Below are 21332 nucleotides of genomic sequence, written 5' to 3'. Positions count from 1 at the left end.
CTATATTATTCATAATATCTAATAGAATGTAAATAGCTGCTACAGTGTGTTCTTAAATTTGTGGTAGCTTTACTGTAGTTTTCTAAATATGCTGGCTTTTTGAGCCTCCCAAGAGCTATGATTGTAGGTATATGTCACCTGCCCAGCTTTTTAACCAAGACCTGCAGGCACAGGTGGCTGAGTACCCATTCACTTTGGTGATTTTGTGCAACACCTGTGGACCACACAAGTGGTTCAATTCCTTATGCGGAGGGCCTGTCTCCACCATGCTCTCTGCTATAGCCCCACAGACTACCACAGACATTGGTGTGTAGTGGGTCCCTGAATATCTGATGAAAGTAAAGGAACAGGAAGAAACTGGAGAGACCCAGACAACTGAGAGAGGAGCCTGTGGGAGTTTGTGTGGGAGTGGGAGGAATGGAAGGAGATACAGTCAAGGAAAGGACAATCAGCAAACTTGACGACAGCCGTGTGACCTGACCCAGAGGAAGCCAACTAGCTCTCAGAGCTCTCAGAGCTGAGTCACTAAAGGTTAGGTTTGTAGAGAGAAGTGTTGGTTTCAGACAGTGGTGGGAGATGATAGAGACATCCAAGAGCTACATGTATTGTGTGGTGGTGTGTAACCTGTCATCCAGCAGAGGCAGGAGGATACCAAGTTTGAGGCCAGTCTGGGATATATGGTGAGACTCTGTGTTTAAAACTCAACAACAATAACTGTAATAGAAATAACCACAGAGTTATGTGGAAGAAAGTCCAGAAAAATCACACAGGAATTTTCAGATGCAGTCGCTTTTCAGTAAATACACAATACCATTCCACAGTCGTCAAGGCAAGTAAATAAAAGGCAAAATTTATTTTCCTTAGTTTATTAAAGATGACCATGTACTGTCAGGATGTGCATAAATTACAGCAGGTGAGAACCCAGTTCTACACACAGGTGGTACACAAACAGCGTTTTTATTTAGACTCTTGCTCCTTTTCTGTTAGTTCGGCAAAAGCTCTCCAGCCCTCAGCAGAGGAAGAGGAAGAGCCTCTTAAGTGCAGGACACTTGGAGCTGTCCCCTCCCTACAGAGCTATGCTCCCATCAGTGCACTGGGAGCCTCTCCTCCCACAGCAGGGGATCCTCAGTCACTATGAAGGGACAAAGTGCTTTCACCACACCCCCTGCTCCTTCTCCCCCACTCCCAAATAAACAAACACGGGTATTTGGTCAGTAATGATAGCAGACCCAGGAGCTGTCAGGTATGTGACAGGCTGGGGGAGGTGGGAAACAGCCAAGTGGGCGAGAGACTGCTTGAGCCTGTGCTGACTGGGAGCATGGGTGGAAGGCTCCTCCAGTGTGGTGACGTCAGTGAGCAGCTGGACGGGAAGTCAGCCAGGAACTGGAGTCAAGAGTCCGAGTCCAAGGTCTGACTCAGAGATCACTGCGCTGGAAGGGATTTCCAACCAGCTCTTCAGAACTGGCTTTGGCCTTGGCTTTCTGCCTCATCGCCTACAGCCCATGTAGTAGTCAGAACCCAAGTGTGAGGCAGAGGAGCCACACCTTGGAACCAGCCCAGCATGTTCCCTCTTGCTCGGCTAGAGCTCCGCTTGGCTGTCACATCATGTCCCCTCTGCCTCCTTGTTCCCTCTAAGCTCAGCTACCTGTCTGCTTCCACCAACAAGGTGCAACTCCGTTTGATGTCTTGGGGCACTGCCTGGACCAATGATTTTACTTGAGGCCAAGTACAGGAAGACACAGGCCAGCTCAGAATGAGAGCGCTGTGGATGTTAGTTCACAGACCTGCCAGGCTCTGAGAGGCGACCCTGACCAGTGCTTACCAAGGTTAGGTGCTGCTGCAGCTCAAACACCACCACAAGTGCAGCCTAGACCAGGACACTTCCCACAGGACAAAAATGCACATTAGGTGATAAGGGAAGAGTCTATTAAAATTAGTAACATGAAATGGATGGTTCAACATATATTACCAAGGCTCAAGAGTTAACTGCATAAAGGCTCCTGTTACACTGAGCAAACAGACACATTCACAAACTGTCAAGTGCCCTAGTGCTACTAGTGGGCTGGCCTCCCCCAACTCTGAGAAAAGAAACTAAGGCAAGAAATCAGCCAAGACGAAGAGCTGCAGCTCTGCTGGGGGAATGGAGTTGGGTCATACCTGCACTTAGAACCACAAGGGTCCCACAGTTGTTCAGAGCAGTAAGGAACCCACTATTAAGATGGTGGGTGGGGCTTCTATCCTCGCCTTGGGCTGCACCGGGACCTTCCTGAGCATGAAGCACACCTGCACTCACACTAGTTACTGAGACTGAGCACCCAGGAGGCCTTCTATCTGTTCTTCTATCTGTAAGCACCAGCTGCAGCCACACTTATGCCTGTAGCCTGTTCTTTGCTTCCAGCCCATCAGAGCACACAAACCAGCTTGTGCCCACCTATGCCAGGGGTATTTGAAACACAGAAGCCATGGCTGCCCTTGAGATCCCGAGGATTCTAGAACAAGGATGGTCCTGTGCCTATCTGCCTGCCCCCGTACCTAAGTGGTCAGACAGAGTACCCGCCGTGTACCCCCTTTCTCTCCGTGCCTCAGGGCACAGTCTTATCTTCTTTTAGGACTAGGATGGAGAAAAGACCATTCTCCTGTTTCAGCAGCAAAGGAGAAGGCTGTTGGCTGAGAAAGGCCTGGCTCAGACGCCGAGAAACTAAGTCAGAGTGGGACTGATCTTTGAGCTGCAGCTGTAACCAGGTCTGGTCCTGGTGGGAGAGACCAAGCGTGTCAGAACTGGGTCTGATGTCCATTCCCCTGACAAGAAGCACTCCGAGTGTCAGTTCTGATGAAAATACCCAATGTTCACAGATATCTGTTACAATTGACTGGATCCATCAACCAATAAAGGTTGCCTACACCTGGACAGCAGACAAGTCATAAAAAATGACAATATATTTTTTAAAAGGCCCCACCTTCTTGAAGGTGGGGTTCAGTCTCTATCTGACCCTGGCCAGACCCTTAAACAAAGGGCTTAGGTCACTCCTCACGTGGTCTCCAGGACAGTGGCCTCTAGAGCCAAGGCTTCCGTGGGCTCCTCCTCATAGTCGGACAGGTAGGACTCCAGGCTCTGCTTGGCCAGCAGCTCCCGTCGGGCCTGCAGCCGCTCACACCGCGGGCAGCTTCCGGCCTTGAAGCAGCTTTTATGGTAACAGGCTTTACACTCTGTTCATTAGGGTTGAAGAAGAGAGAAAGGAAAACCAGTTGTATTATCCTGGGCTGGAAGCAGCTTCTCCCCACAGCTCGTGCTCAGGGGTGGAGTGTGAGTTACTCACACCACACTCCTGCTAACAGAGGGCGCTCAGGTAGCATGCCTGCTTTGGGTCTGGCACCAGTCCTCACCTTCACAGGTCCGGCACTTATGCAGCTCAAAAGGAAAGATGATGTCATCCTCCTTCTGGCAGAACTCACAGATGAAGCCCTTGGCCTGGCACAGCTGTGACGGAGAGTAATGGAAGACAAGTGAGGGACTGGCTGCAGAGGGCGGAGCCAGCGAGGGGAAGCGAGTCCCCTTTGAGCAGGTGAAGGGGTCTACTGTCTGTGGTGCACAGCTTCGGGCTGAGGTACAGACAAGAGACAGAGGCTCCCTCCCTTGCCACTGGAGCAGTCCTCAGTGATGAGGAACGGGTGAAGAGAGGGCACCGAGAAGAGGGTCCTCAAATCTGTGTCCAGTGTCGACTTTTACTTTGAAACATGTACCACTACTAATTAAGATAAAAGGTAAAGTAAGGTGTTCCTCAGAAACAAACCCTCTAGTCAGGTTACACTGCAGGATTTCTACCCCATCCCCACTCCACACCCCTTACCCACCACAGGCCACAAACCAGGCAGCTGCGATAGGCAGATCTAAAAGCATCATTTCTAGATTTCTAGCATATTGATCCTATCATGAACGATAGTAAGTTATGCTTGTAAATAGAATTTACAGAGATTCTGTCAAAAGCTCAAGAGGGAGCAGGGCGTGGTGGTGCACACCTTTAACCCCAGCACTTGGGAGGCAGAGGCAGGCAAATTTCTGAGTTTGAGGCCAACCTGGTCTACAGAGTGAATTCCAGGACAGCCAGGGCTACACAGAGAAACCCTGTCTCAACAAACCAAAAAAAAAAAAAAGCTCAAGAGGGAAGGACAGTTATCTAAGAATCACCTTCATTCCAGAAAAAGGAAACAGGCTTACAGAAAGAGCAAACTGCTCAAGACTCTGAGAACAACAGCCTCTAGATTGTGGTCAAGGTTCTACTGAGTGTGGCCTTCTTCACTGAAGGCTGCTCAGTCTAGCCAAGGGCCAACAGCAGCATCAACTCCTGTCCTAACTGTTTTTTTATTTCTGTTTTCTCACACCAGGGTCTAGATGATTAGCCCAGGCTCCGGCTCAAGTCCTCCTGCCCCAGCTCAGCAACACTCCCTCCTCTAACTCCAAGTTCTTCAGATAAGAAGAACCTATTGTTCGCTGACTTAGTGAACAGCAAGGCCTTCTGGTTTCTCTCAGTGTTAACTGGCCTATCAGGTTTCTGGAGCTAAATGGCAGGACTTGCCCCACCTAAGCCCCAGGCAAGGCCTCAACAGCAGGGCAGAGCAAGGCGGCCTCACCACGCATCTCTCTACATGGGCGGCTCCTGCTCTGGTGAGCTCAGCCAGCCGGGGCCCCAGTTCTCCCTTCTTAGTTGCAGTCAGGTCGTTCAGGGAGTACAGATGGAGGTCCTCTGTCAGGTGGCCTGGAACCACATCAAAGGAGTCCAGGAGTCTGCAGAAACGAGAGGCAGTGGGAGGGAGAGGAAACAAACATTTCACATGGTGCGTGAAAGTACCAAACTCCTTCCTCAGAAGGAGAGAAGCTAACAGGGGCAGTGATGGTCAGCCAGCCCAGGGATTCTAGGCTCCCCTAGCTCCCCCACACCACCAAGTATTTTATTAATAAACCCTGTAGAGTGAGCTTGGAAGATGGTGTCTCGCCTTGGACAGATAGTCCTTTTCAAAAAAAAAGACGCAATTTAATTATTGTCATGGCTTCCTACTGACTAATTTCAGTCATTTCTGCAAACTCTTCTTCACATAAAACAGCTAACTGTTGGGACATATTCCTTTAAGAGACAACAGGGCAGCCGGAGGACTCTGGCCTCCATAGGAGACTTACTCTTTGGCCAGTCGGCATGTCTTAAACATGTTCTTCATGTGGTACAGTTGAACTCGCAGCAGCTGAAGACAACACATTGGGTGGAGAATAGGAGAGAAGGAGCTGTTAGACGGGCAGTGAGTGCCTTCAAAGTTTGCACACAGCAGCCAGAGGCGCGCTGCCCCCCACACCTTTCAGTCAGCCCTCCAACACTTTACTTCAGTGTGCTCTCTGGCCATGGAAGGCCGTCTGCTGAGTTAGTATGCTCATCAGACAAAATGGCAGCCCTGAGAACTCTGGGACTCAAATCCCAACCCTGGTCTCTGTGAGGGCAGAAACGGTTTTTGCTTTTAAATGTTATCAAGCCTTAGAGCTGCTTCGAGACTCTGGCAGGACAAGTACCCAGGAACTGTGGAAGTGTGGCTCTGTGACAGAGGCCTTGCTAGTACTATGGGTACCAATGCGGGGCTCAGTCCCCAGCACCACACTTGAAAACACAAAGAATAAAGTCCACGAACGTGAATGGTGCCCGCGATGAGAATTATGGTGACCTAAGGCAACTGCACCAACAGACACAGCTTCGTCAACAGAACAGGAGCTAGGGCAGAAGCGGGCATCTAAGGCACAGCTTCTTCAGGTAGCTCACCCGGACTTGGTTGAGCAGCTTGACCTTCCTGTAGAGGGCGCTATTGATGTCCTGCACATTGAAGAGAGGATCATTCCAGATCTTAATGAGCAGGTCCTTGGAAAAGTTGCTGACGTAGTACTTGCTGAAGTCCCATTTGCGCAGAATGCGGCTGGGGACAACTGTCTGGGCATTTTCGTGGCAGCACTGGCAGAAGTACTTGCCCAGGTACTCACAGTACCGCAGCCGCTTGATATAATCTAGAAACCCAGAAAGCCAAAGGCTAGTGTGACTTCGTACTCAGAAGCTGGTGACCCTTCAAAAGGCAGGCACGGAGGGTCAACTGACTTCTAACTAAAGCCAGAAGAAACTCACAGAGAGAAACCTATGGTTCCTGCACCGCATCCTAGATGCTACTGAAGAATCAGAACTGTTGGAGCTAATGAGACCCAGTCTCTAAGAGCCTCGCTGCAATGAGCCAGTTTCTCCAGGCTCTGGCTCTGGCTCTGGCTCCAGTGCTGCTCCCTGAGGTAATGCCCTCCCTGCTCTAGGACCTTTCCCTCTCCCCCATCTGTCCTCTCACCCCTTCATCACCTAGGACAGGCGTGGGGGAGGACAAAGCTCTCGGGTCATTAAGATGGGACTTACCAGGGTCGGTCCGGATGCCACATCCCGCACAGCGGTAGTTCTGCTTGGCCACAGCAATCTTCCTCCTACAGGAAGGTAAAGGAGGTGATTAGCAGAGGGCAGGGCACAGGGCTCAGGGGGTGAAGGGTGAGGGCGGGAAGACTCTTGTAAGGACGGGAGCACCCAGAATTGGACACACTCACTTTCTCCTGGGAGCACTAGTGCAGAGATGGTTTATGAGGTTAGGGTTTACTGGGACAGGCTACGGCGGTGAGTGAGGGATTGTCCTCATAAGGATGAGGGACAGAAAGTAGGAAAGAACAAAGGGAAGGAAAAGATTTATCTCAAAAGGAAAAGAAGCCCCATGAGCTCACAGTGTGGGAAGAAGGCAACAGTCTGGAATGCTGACTTAAGGGGGTGGTTCCAGTTAAGCATGGACAGAACTCAAGGGCTAGAAGACTTTAAGAACAAAAGTAAAATGGAGGATGGTCTTTCCCTGCTTTTAAATACACAGAAGTGTGTGAAAAGCACAGCCAGTGGCAGAAACACGAAGACAAGAAGACAGCCCCTATACTGCAAAGACAATGAATCCCCTCCGACACTGGCCACTCACGTGGGGGCTGGGTGAACGTTAAAAATGATCTGAGGCCGGGGTGGAGCCCACTCCAGGTTGCCACGGACACGGATCCGCAGCTTGTAGATGTCGGCATGCTGTCCGTCATCTGGAGAGATGGGCAGGGAGTCAGGAATAGGCAGGAGCTGCGGGAGAGAAGTGCAGTGAGCGGCCTGGACAATGGACGGGAGCACGTCTGCTCCGGCCACAACAGAAGCAGAGATGGTGAGACAGACTTCAGAATTATCATAGGCCGAGGCTTTAACAAACCCTGATTTAAAAATAAACGAGTAGGTACCAGGCTATGTGAAGCCAGGATCTTGAGTTCCCAGAAACAGAGAAAGACAGCATCCTAGGATGCTGGTACCCATTGCTGGTACTGCCTCACACTTCCTGAGGCCTTTACTATGCCAGTATGCCTTATGCCTCAAAAGATTCAACTATAGGGCAGAAAGAATTTGAACAATTCACCTTCACAGTGTCTTAAACGTTAGACATAAAACATGAGCTTTTCCTCTGCAGAAGAGGATGGTGAAGGAGAACAGCCAGGGACCCAGGCAGGAAGCGCTCACCCACTCATTCACTCACTCAGGCACGCAGCAGCAAGCAATGTATGCTCCTGAACATGGAGGATGCAGAGGTTTACTCCAGACTGGAGCACGTGAGAAAGGAGAACAGGATCAGAAGGTTCCCAGGCTCCAGGCAGGAGGGGGGGGGCTACCTTCTGTGGAGCAGGAGGGGGGGGCCTACCTTCTGTGGAGCAGGAGGGGGGCTACCTTCTGTGGAGCAGGAGGGGGGCCTACCTTCTGTGGAGCAGGAGGGGGGGCTACCTTCTGTGGAGCAGGAGGGGGGGCCTACCTTCTGTGGAGCAGGAGGGGGGGGCCTACCTTCTGTGGAGCGTCGTGCTCTGGGACCAGCCACTCGAGCTCCGAGGCAGCTGGAAGCTGCATCCCCTCAAACTGTTTCAGCAGCCCCATGGCCACCGCCTCAGCCGACGTGGAGTGCAGGAAGCAGTGCGAGCTGGTGCGGAGGAGAGAGGACTGAGCGCAGCAAGTCAGGAGACGGCTCCCCACCGGGGCCTCACACCACACTGACCTCAACTGCTCGCTTCCTCCACTCACTGCCAGACACACACACACACACACACACACACACACACACACACACACGGCTCTAAGTGACATGAGCACTGTCCCACCTCCCAGCAGCACGTGGTACTGCAGTGAAGAGTTCTGCATTTTCCTTCTCTAAAGTTCAGCTTCTTTACTTAAGATGGACAAGTCCGTGAAACTGCTACTGTCCCTCTCAAAGATGTGGTCTTTCTTCCCTTGAGTGGCCACCACAGGACAGGGCCATCACTTGAAATGGGATGGTGTTTGCTGTGACCTTTCTCAATCACAGGTCACTATCCTGGTTTGTTTTCCCATATATCACTAAGTTATTAAACAAATGAAAAGATACTCACAAATTCTGGGAGAAGGACGATTTGCCGTTCAAGACTGCACTCCTCCGGATGTCAGCATCTACATGGAAACCAGAGGTGAGAGGAGAAGGAAATGGGGAAGCTAAGGGACCACCATAGGGTGCTGCAGCTAAGCACTAGGGTGGCAGTTAGGTGTCACTCTATGCAGGGTACAAAACAGGTGACGCTCTACACACTACTTAAGTCCATTTCCATCCATGTCACAACCAGGTTTAATTAGTGACATCGTGAGGAGCACTGAGAAGGCCACCGTGGGTACAGATCGAGGGGAACACACACAGGTTTGGTGTAAGACACTGAAACATCTGGGGGCACATGGGGTGGGGGTGGGGGCACATGGGGTGCAGGCACAAACAGTGACAGCCGGCCAAGTCTCCCTCCACTCTCTGGTCTCAAGCTCTCTTAAAGGACATGCTCCCAAAGCCAGTGTGGTAGGAAGCTCACACCTGGAATTTCAGCGCTGGAGAGGCTGAGGCTGGAGGATCATGTGCGGAGAACACCTAAAGCAAAGGGCTCTGTCTGGCTTTTTTAATGAAAGCATTATCACCCAACACAAAACTTAGATCCTAGAGGCTACCTGGTAAACGCCTGTGGAGCTGGACGTTGTGTCTAATTGCTCACCACCACCCTGAACGTCAGGTGTTTTCTCTAGCTTTAGAATGCAGCTTCATGGGTTGGTTTTACTCCTGTCTGGTGGCTCAGGGAAGGAAAGACCTTCCCCATGCTTGAGACCCCCTGGAGAACCTCTCAGCTTCCTACAGAAACTGTCAACATGACCATTACTATAGAAATCTCAGGTATAACTACAGAAAAACTAGAGCTTCCAAAGCATATTTCTAAAGAGAGGCCTGAGCCCCCAGAGACCTCATTTAGCTGAATGCTACAGAGTCATGTTCTAGAAAGCTAGTCAGCGCCTGGCCAAGTCATGGAAAGGCTATTTTGTTGGAAGTCTCATTTCTTATTTCCTTTGATGCCCAATGGGAGGACCTTTTTTCCTTAATTAGTCCTGCACAATGACCAACCTCCTGTGTCGGAGGCCCCCAGCAGAGCACTAGGCTAACATGATGTCATTCTGCACTTGGCCACAAGTAGCTCAACGGTGACCCATGATTCAACTGCTCATAGATTCTTTTGTGTGTGCAACTGGATTACAGAATATCTCTGAGGAAATGAGATTATATGTCTAACTCAGTGAAATTTACAACATCTTGTGCATAGTTCTAGATACAAGTATAACACAAACAATACTGTTCACAAAACCACACGCAACAGCTTTCGGTTTGCTATCTGTTGGGCCTGATGGTGACAGAACTATATCCCACCCCTCATCTGCTGTAAAGCATATAAAAACAAGACATCAACCATTTTGGGGGGCTGGTAATTACAGAAAGAATACTGTATTTGACAAAGTGTTGCTCATTTATGTTATATTTTCTGTGTGAACTTGAGTTGCCCAAATCGTGCAGATCCCAAGCACTGCCAGTGGCCTGGTCTACTGTCACCAGTGTCAGTGGGAAGGAGGATGGGAACGCTGGCAGCAGTATCAGACCCTCATACAGCTGCGCATTCTGCACCGTTGGCTTGGGCTCCCAAAGACTGCTCCGGCTGAACATGAATCTTGTCTTGTCAAGTGGCATCCATAATGCTCTCTGTATAGAAGACTTCCAGAGAGTATTTCCTGGATGAATAACTGGCTAAAAGCAATTGAAATTTTTGCAAATTTTATCCCACTTGGATGGGGAAAAATGAAAGACAAATCTTAGACAGACATCCTTGGATAAGGAGCTAACTGATTTTCATACAGTAGGTCTGGGCTATATAAAAAAAGTGGTACATACTACAGAGAGGCATTGGTAACTGTTGCTAAGGAAAACTACATAAAACTACAACCATGCCACATAAAGGTGCTTCTGTCAGTGGAGGCCAATGCAAGTGACAGTGCTTCCATTACATTCTATCACAGTGACACAGTAGCCTTGTAGGTAAATTCCATGATCTGTGATAGTTCCACAAAATCACCTTGGGATAATACTGTTTTTAAGCAAGGCATTTCTTCTTTAAATAAGGAAGTCTTCTCTTTAGAACCTACAATAAAGCTAGGTTTAATCTGCTTATTGTCCTTTTCCACCAAATACATAAAAGGTCAGAAGGAGGTATGTGACAGGGACCTTTCAGCTAATCATAAATACCGCGACACTGCTTTGGGGTAAGAATCCTACCTCAGAGCAGAGTTGAGGCAGTCCTAATAGTCAGTGGGTATGGTGCCTTGCACCCATCTCACATGTTGACTCTGAGTCCGAGAGGCACCCCGATGACTCAAGCTAGTTCAAGCAGATGACTAAATTGATGTGGGTGGGCCACTAATTGAGCACAATGATAAAACCATACCAAGTCTAAAATAGACAAGAGGGAAAGTGTTCTGTAGAGAACAGAAAGGAGTTGCACCTTCCTAATGAGTTTAAAATAATTATAAACATTCTTACTAATATTTTGAACAAAACCAAATATACTTTTAAAGGAAATATGTTTTCCAAAGAAAATTTATTTGAAGCACTTTTGATGCTTTTCATAGAATACGGCAAGTACTACTGACTGGGAAAATTTATAAAAAAACAGGGGTTGGCAACATGGCTCCAGAGGTAACGGTGCCTGCTGTCTGCCACGGGGACTTGAGTTCAAACCCCAGGATCCACATGGTCGCCCTCAGACACCCACATGCATGCTGGGGATCCAATGCCAGTGAATTTTCTGTAATTGTTAATTTAAAGAGGAAAACTGTAAAATAGAGAACTCCTATCATTGTTAAACTTTTACTTAAGAGTGGGAGGAGAGACAATTATGGCCTTGAACTCCATCCTAGTTAGCGAACTATGGTGATGAAACACCAAGACCAAAGCAGCTCAGGGAGGAAAGGGTTTATTTCAGCCTACACTTCCAGGCGACAGTCCATCTCTAAGGGAAGTCAGGACAGGAACTTAAGCAGGGCAGGAACCTGGAGGCAGGGGCTCATGCAGACGCCATGGAGAGGTACCATTTCCTGGCTTGCTCAGCCTGCTTTCTTATAGAAAGAACCTAGGACCAAGAGGACAGGGATGGCCCCACCCACAAAGGACTGACAGCTGAACCTTACAGAGGCATTGTCTCAACTGAGGTTCCCTTCTTTCCGATAACCCCAGCGAGTATCAAGTTGACATAAAACTATTCAGGAAAATCTGATTTTCTTACAAGAAAAAAACAGTTCATGAGTACCTGTCTCCATGTATTAGACTACAATCTACTGCCTCTGAGCCATGGATCTGCTGTGATTCAAACTTGTCTCCTGGGTCAGCTGGCATAAGTCCTGTCTGTAGAGGGCACTGGGAGGACTCTGAGGAGGATTATCTGCTGCAGTCAGCTGTGCTCCTGCCTCGGCTAGCAGCTCAGTGCACTGGCACTGCCCATGGAGTGTGCCCGTGGCAGTGCCACATGCAGAGCAATTATCCGTTCCTCTCACAAGCCCCCACAGCGCATCTTGAGAGCTTTATGGTAAGTGTCAGGGGCTTAGCCCTTCTCCACTGGCTGCTCCCCTCGTCCTGCCGAGTTCTGAGGTAAGGCACTGAGAAGAGCTTCCCAGTGGCCACTGTGGGCTTGGCTTCTCCCTGTGGATGACACCCATAATGCAACTCAAGGCAGCTCTGTGACCAGATGCTTCTCTGGCAGGCAGCCTAGGTCTCAGGCTTGGGGATAGCCTGGTGCTGCTAGTCTAGCCCTGGGAGAGGCTACCATGTGTCCACCCTTCCTGTGTTCTCTGTGGTTCGCTTTACTCCTTAGGCCCTTCTCTCCCGTGGTTTCAACTGTTTACATTCAGTGTTCCCGACTCAAACTGCTGCGCCTTTCTGTTTCCTAGTTGGACCCTGAAGATGTATGTATGTACATATATACATACATATATACACATATACATACATATAATCCCCACATGTGTGTGGTGTATGTATTATGTATGTATGTATGTATGTATGTCCATCTCCTAGAATGAGGAAAATGCACTAAAACCAGACTATAACAAAGGCTGCTCAACCTGGCAAGATAATGGGTGAATTTTGTTATGTAAATTATATTAAACAGATCTATGTTTTTAGACAAATATGTTAATGGACATGTATGTACTTATGATTAGGTTCTTTACAATCTCTAGGTTTATATTCTTTATTACTGGATGAAGTGCTTTCGAAGTCCATTTTCTTTATGGATGAATACTCTGATTCATTTAGTCTAAGTAGTGAGCTATAATCTAAGTGATTAATCAGAGGTTAATGCAACATGTAGACTACTTATCATAATCACTATCAGATTATATACTTCAATATTTTCTCAAAGGTGTTATAAATTCTGATAGCCATCTTGATCAAGGTATCTTGATAATTTGAATAAGAATGGGCCTACAGGCGCATATATTTGAATGTTTAGTCACCAGAGAGTGGAACTGTTTGAAAGGATAAAAGGGTTAGGAGGTGTGGCTTTGTTGGAGAAAGTGTGTCACTGGGGGTGGGCTTTAGAAGCCCATGCCAGGCCCAGTGTTGCTCTCTTTACCTACAGATCACAATGTAGAACTCTCAGCTACTCCTTGAGCACCATGTCTGTCTGTACACTACCAATGCTTCCTGCCACGATGATATGGGCTAACCTCTGAGACTGTAAGCCAGCCTCCAATTCAATGCTCTTTTATAAGAGTTACCTTGGTCATGGTGTCTCTTCACAGCAACTAAACAGTGACTAAGACAGCATCCCCAAACAATCTCCAATAGAATGGAATTACTTAAGATGATCACGAGGGCGCATGTCTGAAAATCTCTGGACATTATCAGGGAGATTGCTCCTGAGAAGTATGGTATTTTTCAGGAAAATTGTGACATAAGCTCAACTAAAGACCAGAAACAGATGTCAGTGAACATAGGGCAAAAAGAGAGCTAGAGAATGCACCTGAAGTTCATAGTTAGGGACTGATGTGGAGCAAGAGCACAAAACTTAAATATTACTTTAAAAATATTTAAGTATGAGGGAGAGAGGGAGAGAGAAAGGAGAGAGAGAGAGAGAGAGAGAGAGAGAGAGAGAGAGAGAGAGAGAGAGAGAGAGAGAGAGAGAGCAGGATGGCACAGGTGTCCTGGATTCCCAGGAGCTGCAGTTAGAGGTAAAGGTTCTGGGAACCAAATGTGGGTTCTCTGGAGGAGCAGCAAGTGCTCTCTACCACCCGCCGTCTCTTTGGAGAGACATCTCATCTCATTACATTCCTTCCTCTTACCCTTCCCTGTCTAAAACCACTGTGTGGCAATGGGGAGTCACAAGATAAAAGGTAGGTGAATTTTCCTTTTAATTATTCTTTAAAGGTCTGGTAAGGCTCAGCAGTGAATCTGCCTGGTCCTCAGGTTAGTTAGGCTGGGGGATTTCTCAAACCTGGCCCCCTTTCTGGGCCACTTGCTGATTTCTGTGTCTTGTTTGTTTACCTGGTTAAGCCCAATGCTGTCTGTGCTTCTCTTTCTCTCTTTTACATGCTAGGTGGGGGCTGCTGAGTAGGCGTGTTTAATTCTTGTCCTCACTGTTCGGCAAGCCCCTTCATGAAGTTCTTCTTTTTTTAAATATTTATTTATTTATTTATTATATGTAAGTACACTGTAGCTGTCTTCAGACACTCCAGAAGAGGGCTTCAGATCTCGTTATGAATGGTTTGTGAGCCACCATGTGGTTGCTGGGATTTGAACCTGGGACCTTCAGAAGAGCAGTCAGTCTCTTAACCGCTGAGCCACCTCTCCAGCACCCATGAAGTTCATTCTTTCCTGAGCGCTTATGTTTGGGACTGTCTTCTTCCTGTGCAGGACTGGGTCATGCACTGTTTTAGTTTATGCTTTCCTGAAGTTCTTTCTTCTTTTAGAACGGTTTCTTTGGTGTGTGTATGTGTTGTGTGTGTGTGCAATGCATGTCTGCGTGTGTATGAATGTCTCCATGTGAGGTGTGGATGCAGGTGTACTGGAGGCCCCAGGTTGATGCAGGGTGTCTCTCTTAGTTCCTCTCCGCTTTAGTTACTGGGTAGGCTCTCTTGCTCATCCAGAGCTGGCTCGTCTGGCAGGCTAGTCTCTGCCTTCTATCATGCCTGCCTGCTTTTACATGTTTGTTTTTTTAAAAATGTATTTATTTTATTTTTATGGGTGCACTGTACCTGTCTTCAGACACACCAGAAGAGGGCACCAAATCTCATTACGGATGAGGGTGAGCGACCATGTGGTCGGTGGGAATTGAACTTAGGACCTTTGGAAGAGCAGTCGGTGCTCTTAACGGCTGAGCTATCTCTCCAGCCACCTTTTACATGGGTTTTGAGGATCCAAACTTTAGTCCTGATCTGTAAATTTTAAATGATAACTTCTCTGGATATGGTAATCTTGGTTGCAGTTACTTATACATAACTGGGAACAGTTTTAGACTATCTACTGAAAGGTCTAGTATTATTCCAGTCTGTGCTTACAAACAACTTGAATACACGTTCTGTACCTTTGCAGTTTGTATTTCAGTTACCCCTATGGGACGCTTAGGTCTGCTCTCTGAGAAATTGTTTATTTAGAGGGTGTGTCCTTGTGTGAGCGCCTGTGCACCACGGCTTGCGGGTGGAGACAGATTATAGCCCATCTCCTTCACTGCACGGATGATCGCAAGGAGGCTGGACTCTGCCTGAAGACTCGCTAAGACAGAAATTAGAGCTCTATGTAAACTAATTGGTTTTCTTTCTTTCTTTCTTCCTTTTATCTTTTTTTTTTTTTTTTTGCTTCTCTCAATGATTTCTGTCTCTTTTTAAATTACAATTAAGCTCTTTTTTCTTTAAAAAAAAAAAACATTTTGGAGCAATTTCATGGTGTTGTGGAGCATAGGGAGACAGTCTAATTTATGTGGTTTGGCTCAGCCAGGAGGAGCAATAGTAAGGACCCAAGAGAAAGGTACCGATGACGACATAGGACAGAGAGTCAGGGTGATGCCAACAGCGGGCCCCCTTCTGATCAAGGCTACCATCTGCATGCATGTTAATGGGGCTATGTTTTAGCAAGAGTAGCCATTTCTTATGGTAACTAACAGTGCTCCGTAATGGGTCATAGTGAAGATCTTCTACTTCAGGGTCACTCAGCCTAGTATTTCAAATGAGAAGAAGCAAGTAATAAACACTCCCTGGAATAGGCTGTCATTTCTTACCTTGGATTTCAAATTCGTCAACATCCTCAGCAGAGCCGGACTCTGAGAGCTGTGTAGAATCACGTGAACTGAACTGGGAGCTGCTGGAGGTGACCCGGAAGCCTGTGATATTAAGGTCGTCATAGTCATGGACAGGATAAAGGAGCCATACTTTAACAGAGGAAAGAGAACAGAACCTGGCTGGGACTGAAGCAATACAGCAGAACTTGCACTTCTTGCTGGTTCATTCAACTTTGGAGAAGTCCATCTGTGACTCCTGGGAACCAAATGTGGGTTCTCTGGAGGAGCAGCAAGTGCTCTCTACCACCCGCCGTCTCTTTGGAGAGACATCTCATCTCATTACATTCCTTCCTCTTACCCTTCCCTGTCTCACCTTGGAAGCCCATTTTGAAATAAAGCTATTTTTGATGTAGGAAACATGAGTTCTAGCAGTATTCTTAGTCTATCAAGGGAAAAAAACCCCACCACCAACAACACAGAGCACCATGGACTACCTTCTAGCAGCAGAGGAACCCCGAGCTGTCAGAACACAGCACACAGAGAGCAGAGGTGAGAGGCCACATGGCCCGAGCTTTGCGAAGCCGTAAAGAGGTGTGCACACAGGGCACAGGCGTGCACACAGGGGTCACACTCACTTCCAGCCTCAGTCTCCTGGTATGCAGGGAGCAAGCTTTTGGTGCGGATCTCCTGGCGCCGAAGGCGGATCTTCTGCTTCAGTTCCTGGATCTCTCTGTCACCATCTTCCTCCTCTATCTCTTCTTCTTCTAGACACTGGCTCATCATGTTGCATTTCATCAGCTCGATGGCGGCAATCAAGGACTCAGAGATGCTGAAGTGGGCGTTTTCCTGGAGGAAGGAGGACACCACAAGAAGCTGCTTGTCAGGGGACTAAAAGTATGGAGCACCTTGCTGAGCATACTGTGGGGAAGTGAAACACCAGGGGAAATACACCTGTCTGGCATAAGGAGAGCAGACGGGCACACAACCTGCCCTAGAGTCTCCGGCCATGACTATTTTATCTGTTCCATGTTCTGTATAAAAATGAGAACAGAATCGCAGCAGCTCTCAGCCCAAGATCTCAGTGCCAGCCTTACTCCCTGGTGCTCCACTCAATAAAGTGAAAGAAACCATGGTTTAAAAAAAGTTACCAAACTGCAAGCACCGGGCACATTGGTGAGAGAGGAATTGCTTGAAGAAAGATGTAGCTCACAGAGCAGCCACAGCAGACGACGAAAACCATAGTTCCTTAAAGAGGGTCGACACAAAACAGGATCCCCGATGCTAATGTGATTATCTACACATGGAGGAATCACCTCCACAGCCCTAATGTTGACTCACGTGTCTGGCAGCAAATTTTTCCACCACTATAGGCCACTGAGAAAATGCAACGGACAGCACCGCCGTGGAATGCAGACCAGCACGTGGTCTGGCTAGCTGAAGCTCTGCCCCGCCCCCCCCCCCCGCCCCCCTGCTCCTGAGAAGATGAGACACTTCCAGATCTTCTAGAGAATTCTGATGACATGGCTTCTAAGAATGAAACAAACTGAACTGAGTCAACTTCTGAAAAAGATAAAACTTGAGGTTTCATCAGCTGCTGTTTTCTTATGGCTGCTTTTAAAAATTATTCAAAGCTGAGTGTGGTGGCGCACGCCCGTAATCCCAGCACTTGGGAGGCAGAGGCAGGCAGATTTCTGAGTTCGAGGCCAGCCTGGTCTACAGAGTGAGTTGCAGGCCAGCCAGGGCTACAGAGAGAAACCTGTCTCCAAAAAAAAAAAAAAAAAAAAAAAAAAAAAAAAAAATTCAAGGGTATAATATCACACAATTGTAATCTGCCCCATAGGTCAGAGACAGGAGGAATCTAAGGTTTGAGGCTAGTCTGGGCTGCATAGTAAAATCCTGACTCAAAACCAACAGCAAACTGTTGTTTATAGTTGTACTGAATCTGTGTCTAATGCTTTTAGACACTGTAGTTCTTTCCGGATGTTGCTGATAGACAGTACACTCTTCACTACTAATTAAGCTGATGAAGCCAGGTCATCATGCTTGAAGCAAAGGCTAATGAAAGGAGAGAACACGGCAGAAATCCAAACAGGCTCTTTTCCTAAAGTCATATACCCATATACACAGGAGTAAGATAAGTATCATGTCCCAGCATAAAAGACTAGTGCACAGCTATTATGCACACATATTTGAGCCCAGGAATAAATATAGAACTTTATTTAGAAAAGGGTGGTGGTGCACGCCTTTAATCCCAGCACTTAGGAGGCAGAGGCAGGAGGATCTCTGAGTTCAAGGCCAGCCTGGTCTACAAAGTGAGTTCCAGGACAGCCAGGGCTACACAGAGAAACCCTGTCTCGAAAAACAAAGCAAACAAACCAAAAAATAGACCTTGATTCTAGAAGAAGTATTTATGTGAGGTCATGGGGTCAGTGAACAAGCTGAGCACACCCCCCCCAGGAGCACCCCCCCCCTGAGGAGCACCTCCCCCAGGAGTACCCCTCCCCCCAAGGAGCACCCCTCCCCTGAGGAGCACCCCCCCTGAGGAGCACACCCCCCCTGAGGAGCACACTGCCCCCTGAAGAGTCCCCAGAAGAGGTCGCTGAGCTTCACTGTAGCTCAGTTACTCCGAGTACTCGGGATCTCAGTAGAGCTGTGGCAGCAGAGACCATTCACCCAGATCCCACACTGCACGAGACCACAAAGGCAAGGTCCCCGCTGCACGAGATCCCACAGGCCAGATCCTGGCTGCACGAGATCCCTCAGGCCAGATCCCTGCTTCACGGGATCCCACAGGTCAGATCCCCTGCTGCACGAGATCCCACAGGCCAGATCCCCTGCTGCACGAGATCCCACAGGCCAGATCCCCTGCTACACGAGATCCCACAGGCCAGATCCCCTGTTGCACGAGATCCCACAGGTCAGATCCCCTGCTGCACGAGATCCCACAGGCCAGATCCCCTGCTACACGAGATCCCACAGGCCAGATCCCCTGTTGCACGAGATCCCACAGGCCAGATCCCTGCTGCACGAGATCCCACAGGTCAGATCCCCTGCTGCAGGAGATCCCACAGGCCAGATCCCCTGCTACACGAGATCCCACCGGTCAGATCCCCTGCTGCACAAGATCCCACAGGCCAGATCCCCTGCTACACGAGATCCCACAGGCCAGATCCCCTGCTGCACGAGATCCCACAGACCAGGTCCCTGCTGCACGAGATCCTACAGGCCAGGTCCCACACTGCACAAGCTCATCTGCCCTCTGAGTGCCTCACCTTTTCCAGGTCTGCACAGCTGCCAAAGTCTTGCTCAGAGAGGTAACTGATGAGGGACTGTCCTTCTGACGGTCTTCTAAACATGCCTTCTCCTGAGCAGAGGTACTGACCACCCTCTGTGGGGATTGGAGTATGGATATAAAATTTCAGTCTTCAAACAAAAACTTGTAACAACCATGCTTCTTTAAAAAGTCTGATCTCACTATTAAAGGCACTCTCAACTCTTCCCAGGTAAGGGGGGACTGGGTAAAAGGCATCTATCTTCTACTGACATTACTTAGACTCTTTAAGAGTGGCAGAGCACCAAACCTCTTGGAAGGAGAATGGTGGAATAAATGTGAGATCCTAGAAATTAACCCTTTTACTATCTAAATTTGTCCGTAATACACTGTCCCTCCTAGTCTGCAGAAAAGGAAAAGAGAACTAACACACTGCTGAGTGGAGGGAAAGGACTGATTCCCACGTGGAATGTGTCTCCTGCAAATTGCACAAAGACTCACAGTCACAGCTCTCGCTCACTTGGGCTGCCCTCCCCTTTGGTACTACGGGCAGACGCACATGGTAGCACCCAGAGCATAAGAGAGGGCGGGAACCATAGGTCAGCGAGGACCACAGGGAGTGCAATGTTGTGGATGGCAGAAGGGCAGGCTGAGAGAAATGGGCTCAACAGGCTGGAGGAGAGAGCAGGGCAGGGCAGTTTCAGCCCTGGCCTTCCCAGCGCTCAGTCACTGTTCTCCATGCACAGAGAGCTGGGGCGCTGACTGCGCTGCTCTGGCCAGAGGAGGGAAGGGGTCTCTCAAATTCAACTTATCATTGCAGGAGTATAGTGTCAGTGAACACAGCAGGAAATAAAACACACACACAAGTGAGCAACAGATACAACATTAACTCTCTCATTCCCAAAGCCTTCACAATAGTACAAGAACACAGAACATGTAGAGGGGATGGGATGCCAGTGTGTCCAAGGGGAAGGATGCCGAGGTGAAAACAAATCAAAATGGCTTCTAGTTTCCTTTTTCTCCATCTTTTAAACCAGTTACAAAAGTACCAGCTAATCACTAACTTCTTGACAAACTAGTTTAAAAGACAGTCTTTAGATGATAAAATAAAAAATGGGTATAACAAAAACTTTCTAGTTTTAAACACTAACCACTAAGTGTTTGACAATAAGTTTTAAAACAGTATCAGAAAATTTACCTTCCCTAAAGGTAAATGAAACTCAGCAAAGGGTTTAAAAGAAATATCAAGTCAATTTTGGAGAAGCCAAGGACGATGGCTTCAAAAGCAGAGGATTCAGCCAGCAGAGCGACTGAGCATGCTCACACCCGGCTGCAAGCCTAGCACTTGTAAAGACAAATGCCATGTGCTTTGGGGCCAGGACCGGTTACATAGTGAACTCAAGTTCAACCTGGACTACATAGCAAAATCTTGTCTCACAAACAAGGAGGTTGGCAAAGGGCTCATAAAATATGAGAAACTGATGGTCTACAGAGTGAATTCCAGGACACCGAGGGCTACATAGAGAAACCCTGCCTCAAAAAACAAACAAGCAAAACAACAAACAAACAAACAAACAAAATGTCCAGCAGGAAAAGTAGTAGACGCCCGAGACATGAGCAATATGCTCTGGAGAGCAGATGATTACACCACATCCAACTGTTCCCACTGATAAATAATGCCGAGCTGTCAGGTGCTAGGCACAAAGTAATCTTGTACCCTTCTTGTGGGTCTGGCAGCAGGCTTCACTTCTGTCTACCCAAGTAAGGAAAAGCCAGCAATCAAATCACCACGGTGCCTGGTGCCTTGACAAGAAACTATGGAAGAGATGGTCCTATGCCTAGCCAGATGGCACACCATATAACCTGCAACACCATTCCTGTGTCTTTGGCTCTGTGAGCCCCTGGGTCTCTGTCCTGAGTCCCCACCTCCGAAGGGCATCATTCAACTGACTCAGCACTTCCTTTTGCTCACACACAATCTGTTTTCTCTGTTTCTTCTCCCTAAGGTCCTGCAGTTCCTTCTTTAATTTTCTCTCACCCAAGATAACATACCAGTCAGTGACCGCTCCATTACTAGCATGTTCTGGCTCCTGGTCTTCTCTCACCACTATTTTACTAACAGGGCCAGACATTAATAACTCCATCTCTATAGTACTCAGAACACAAATCTCAGTTTAAAACCACCAAGAGAGGGAAAGAGGAGAAAGAGAATTACTAGAAAATGGTCCATGATTAGCATGGGGTATGCAGGCACACAAGGGAATGAAGACCGAAAAGGAAGAGGAAACAGGGACTCTTGATCAGGCAAGACCCATGCAAGGATGCGAGGAATAAGACACATTCTGGTGT

The 21332-nt window shown here is 48.1% G+C and overlaps 1 protein-coding gene across 3 annotated transcripts in view; it reads right to left on the bottom strand.

The window, feature by feature from the left end:
- Window positions 1-824: 824 nt before the first annotated feature.
- Window positions 825-21332, bottom strand: part of Rubcn (rubicon autophagy regulator) — a 57915-nt gene continuing 37407 nt past the window's right edge. For all 3 annotated transcript variants that reach the window (XM_052159055.1, XM_052159054.1, XM_052159053.1), the window contains exons 8-19: window positions 18985-19100; window positions 16348-16558; window positions 15713-15814; window positions 8483-8540; window positions 7905-8037; window positions 7018-7163; window positions 6426-6490; window positions 5799-6037; window positions 5174-5235; window positions 4630-4783; window positions 3385-3478; window positions 825-3207 (exon numbers count right to left, since the gene is read on the bottom strand). In XM_052159055.1, coding sequence (XP_052015015.1) covers window positions 3029-3207; window positions 3385-3478; window positions 4630-4783; window positions 5174-5235; window positions 5799-6037; window positions 6426-6490; window positions 7018-7163; window positions 7905-8037; window positions 8483-8540; window positions 15713-15814; window positions 16348-16558; window positions 18985-19100 — 1559 coding nt within the window. In that variant the 3' untranslated portion in view covers window positions 825-3028. The remainder of the gene's footprint in view (window positions 3208-3384; window positions 3479-4629; window positions 4784-5173; window positions 5236-5798; window positions 6038-6425; window positions 6491-7017; window positions 7164-7904; window positions 8038-8482; window positions 8541-15712; window positions 15815-16347; window positions 16559-18984; window positions 19101-21332) is intronic.

The sequence above is a fragment of the Apodemus sylvaticus genome, chromosome 15, assembly GCF_947179515.1.
Source record: "Apodemus sylvaticus chromosome 15, mApoSyl1.1, whole genome shotgun sequence".
Taxonomy (NCBI): Eukaryota; Metazoa; Chordata; class Mammalia; order Rodentia; family Muridae; genus Apodemus; species Apodemus sylvaticus.
Note: the sequence above shows the minus strand (reverse complement) of the source record. Positions and strands in the feature narration are given on the sequence as shown.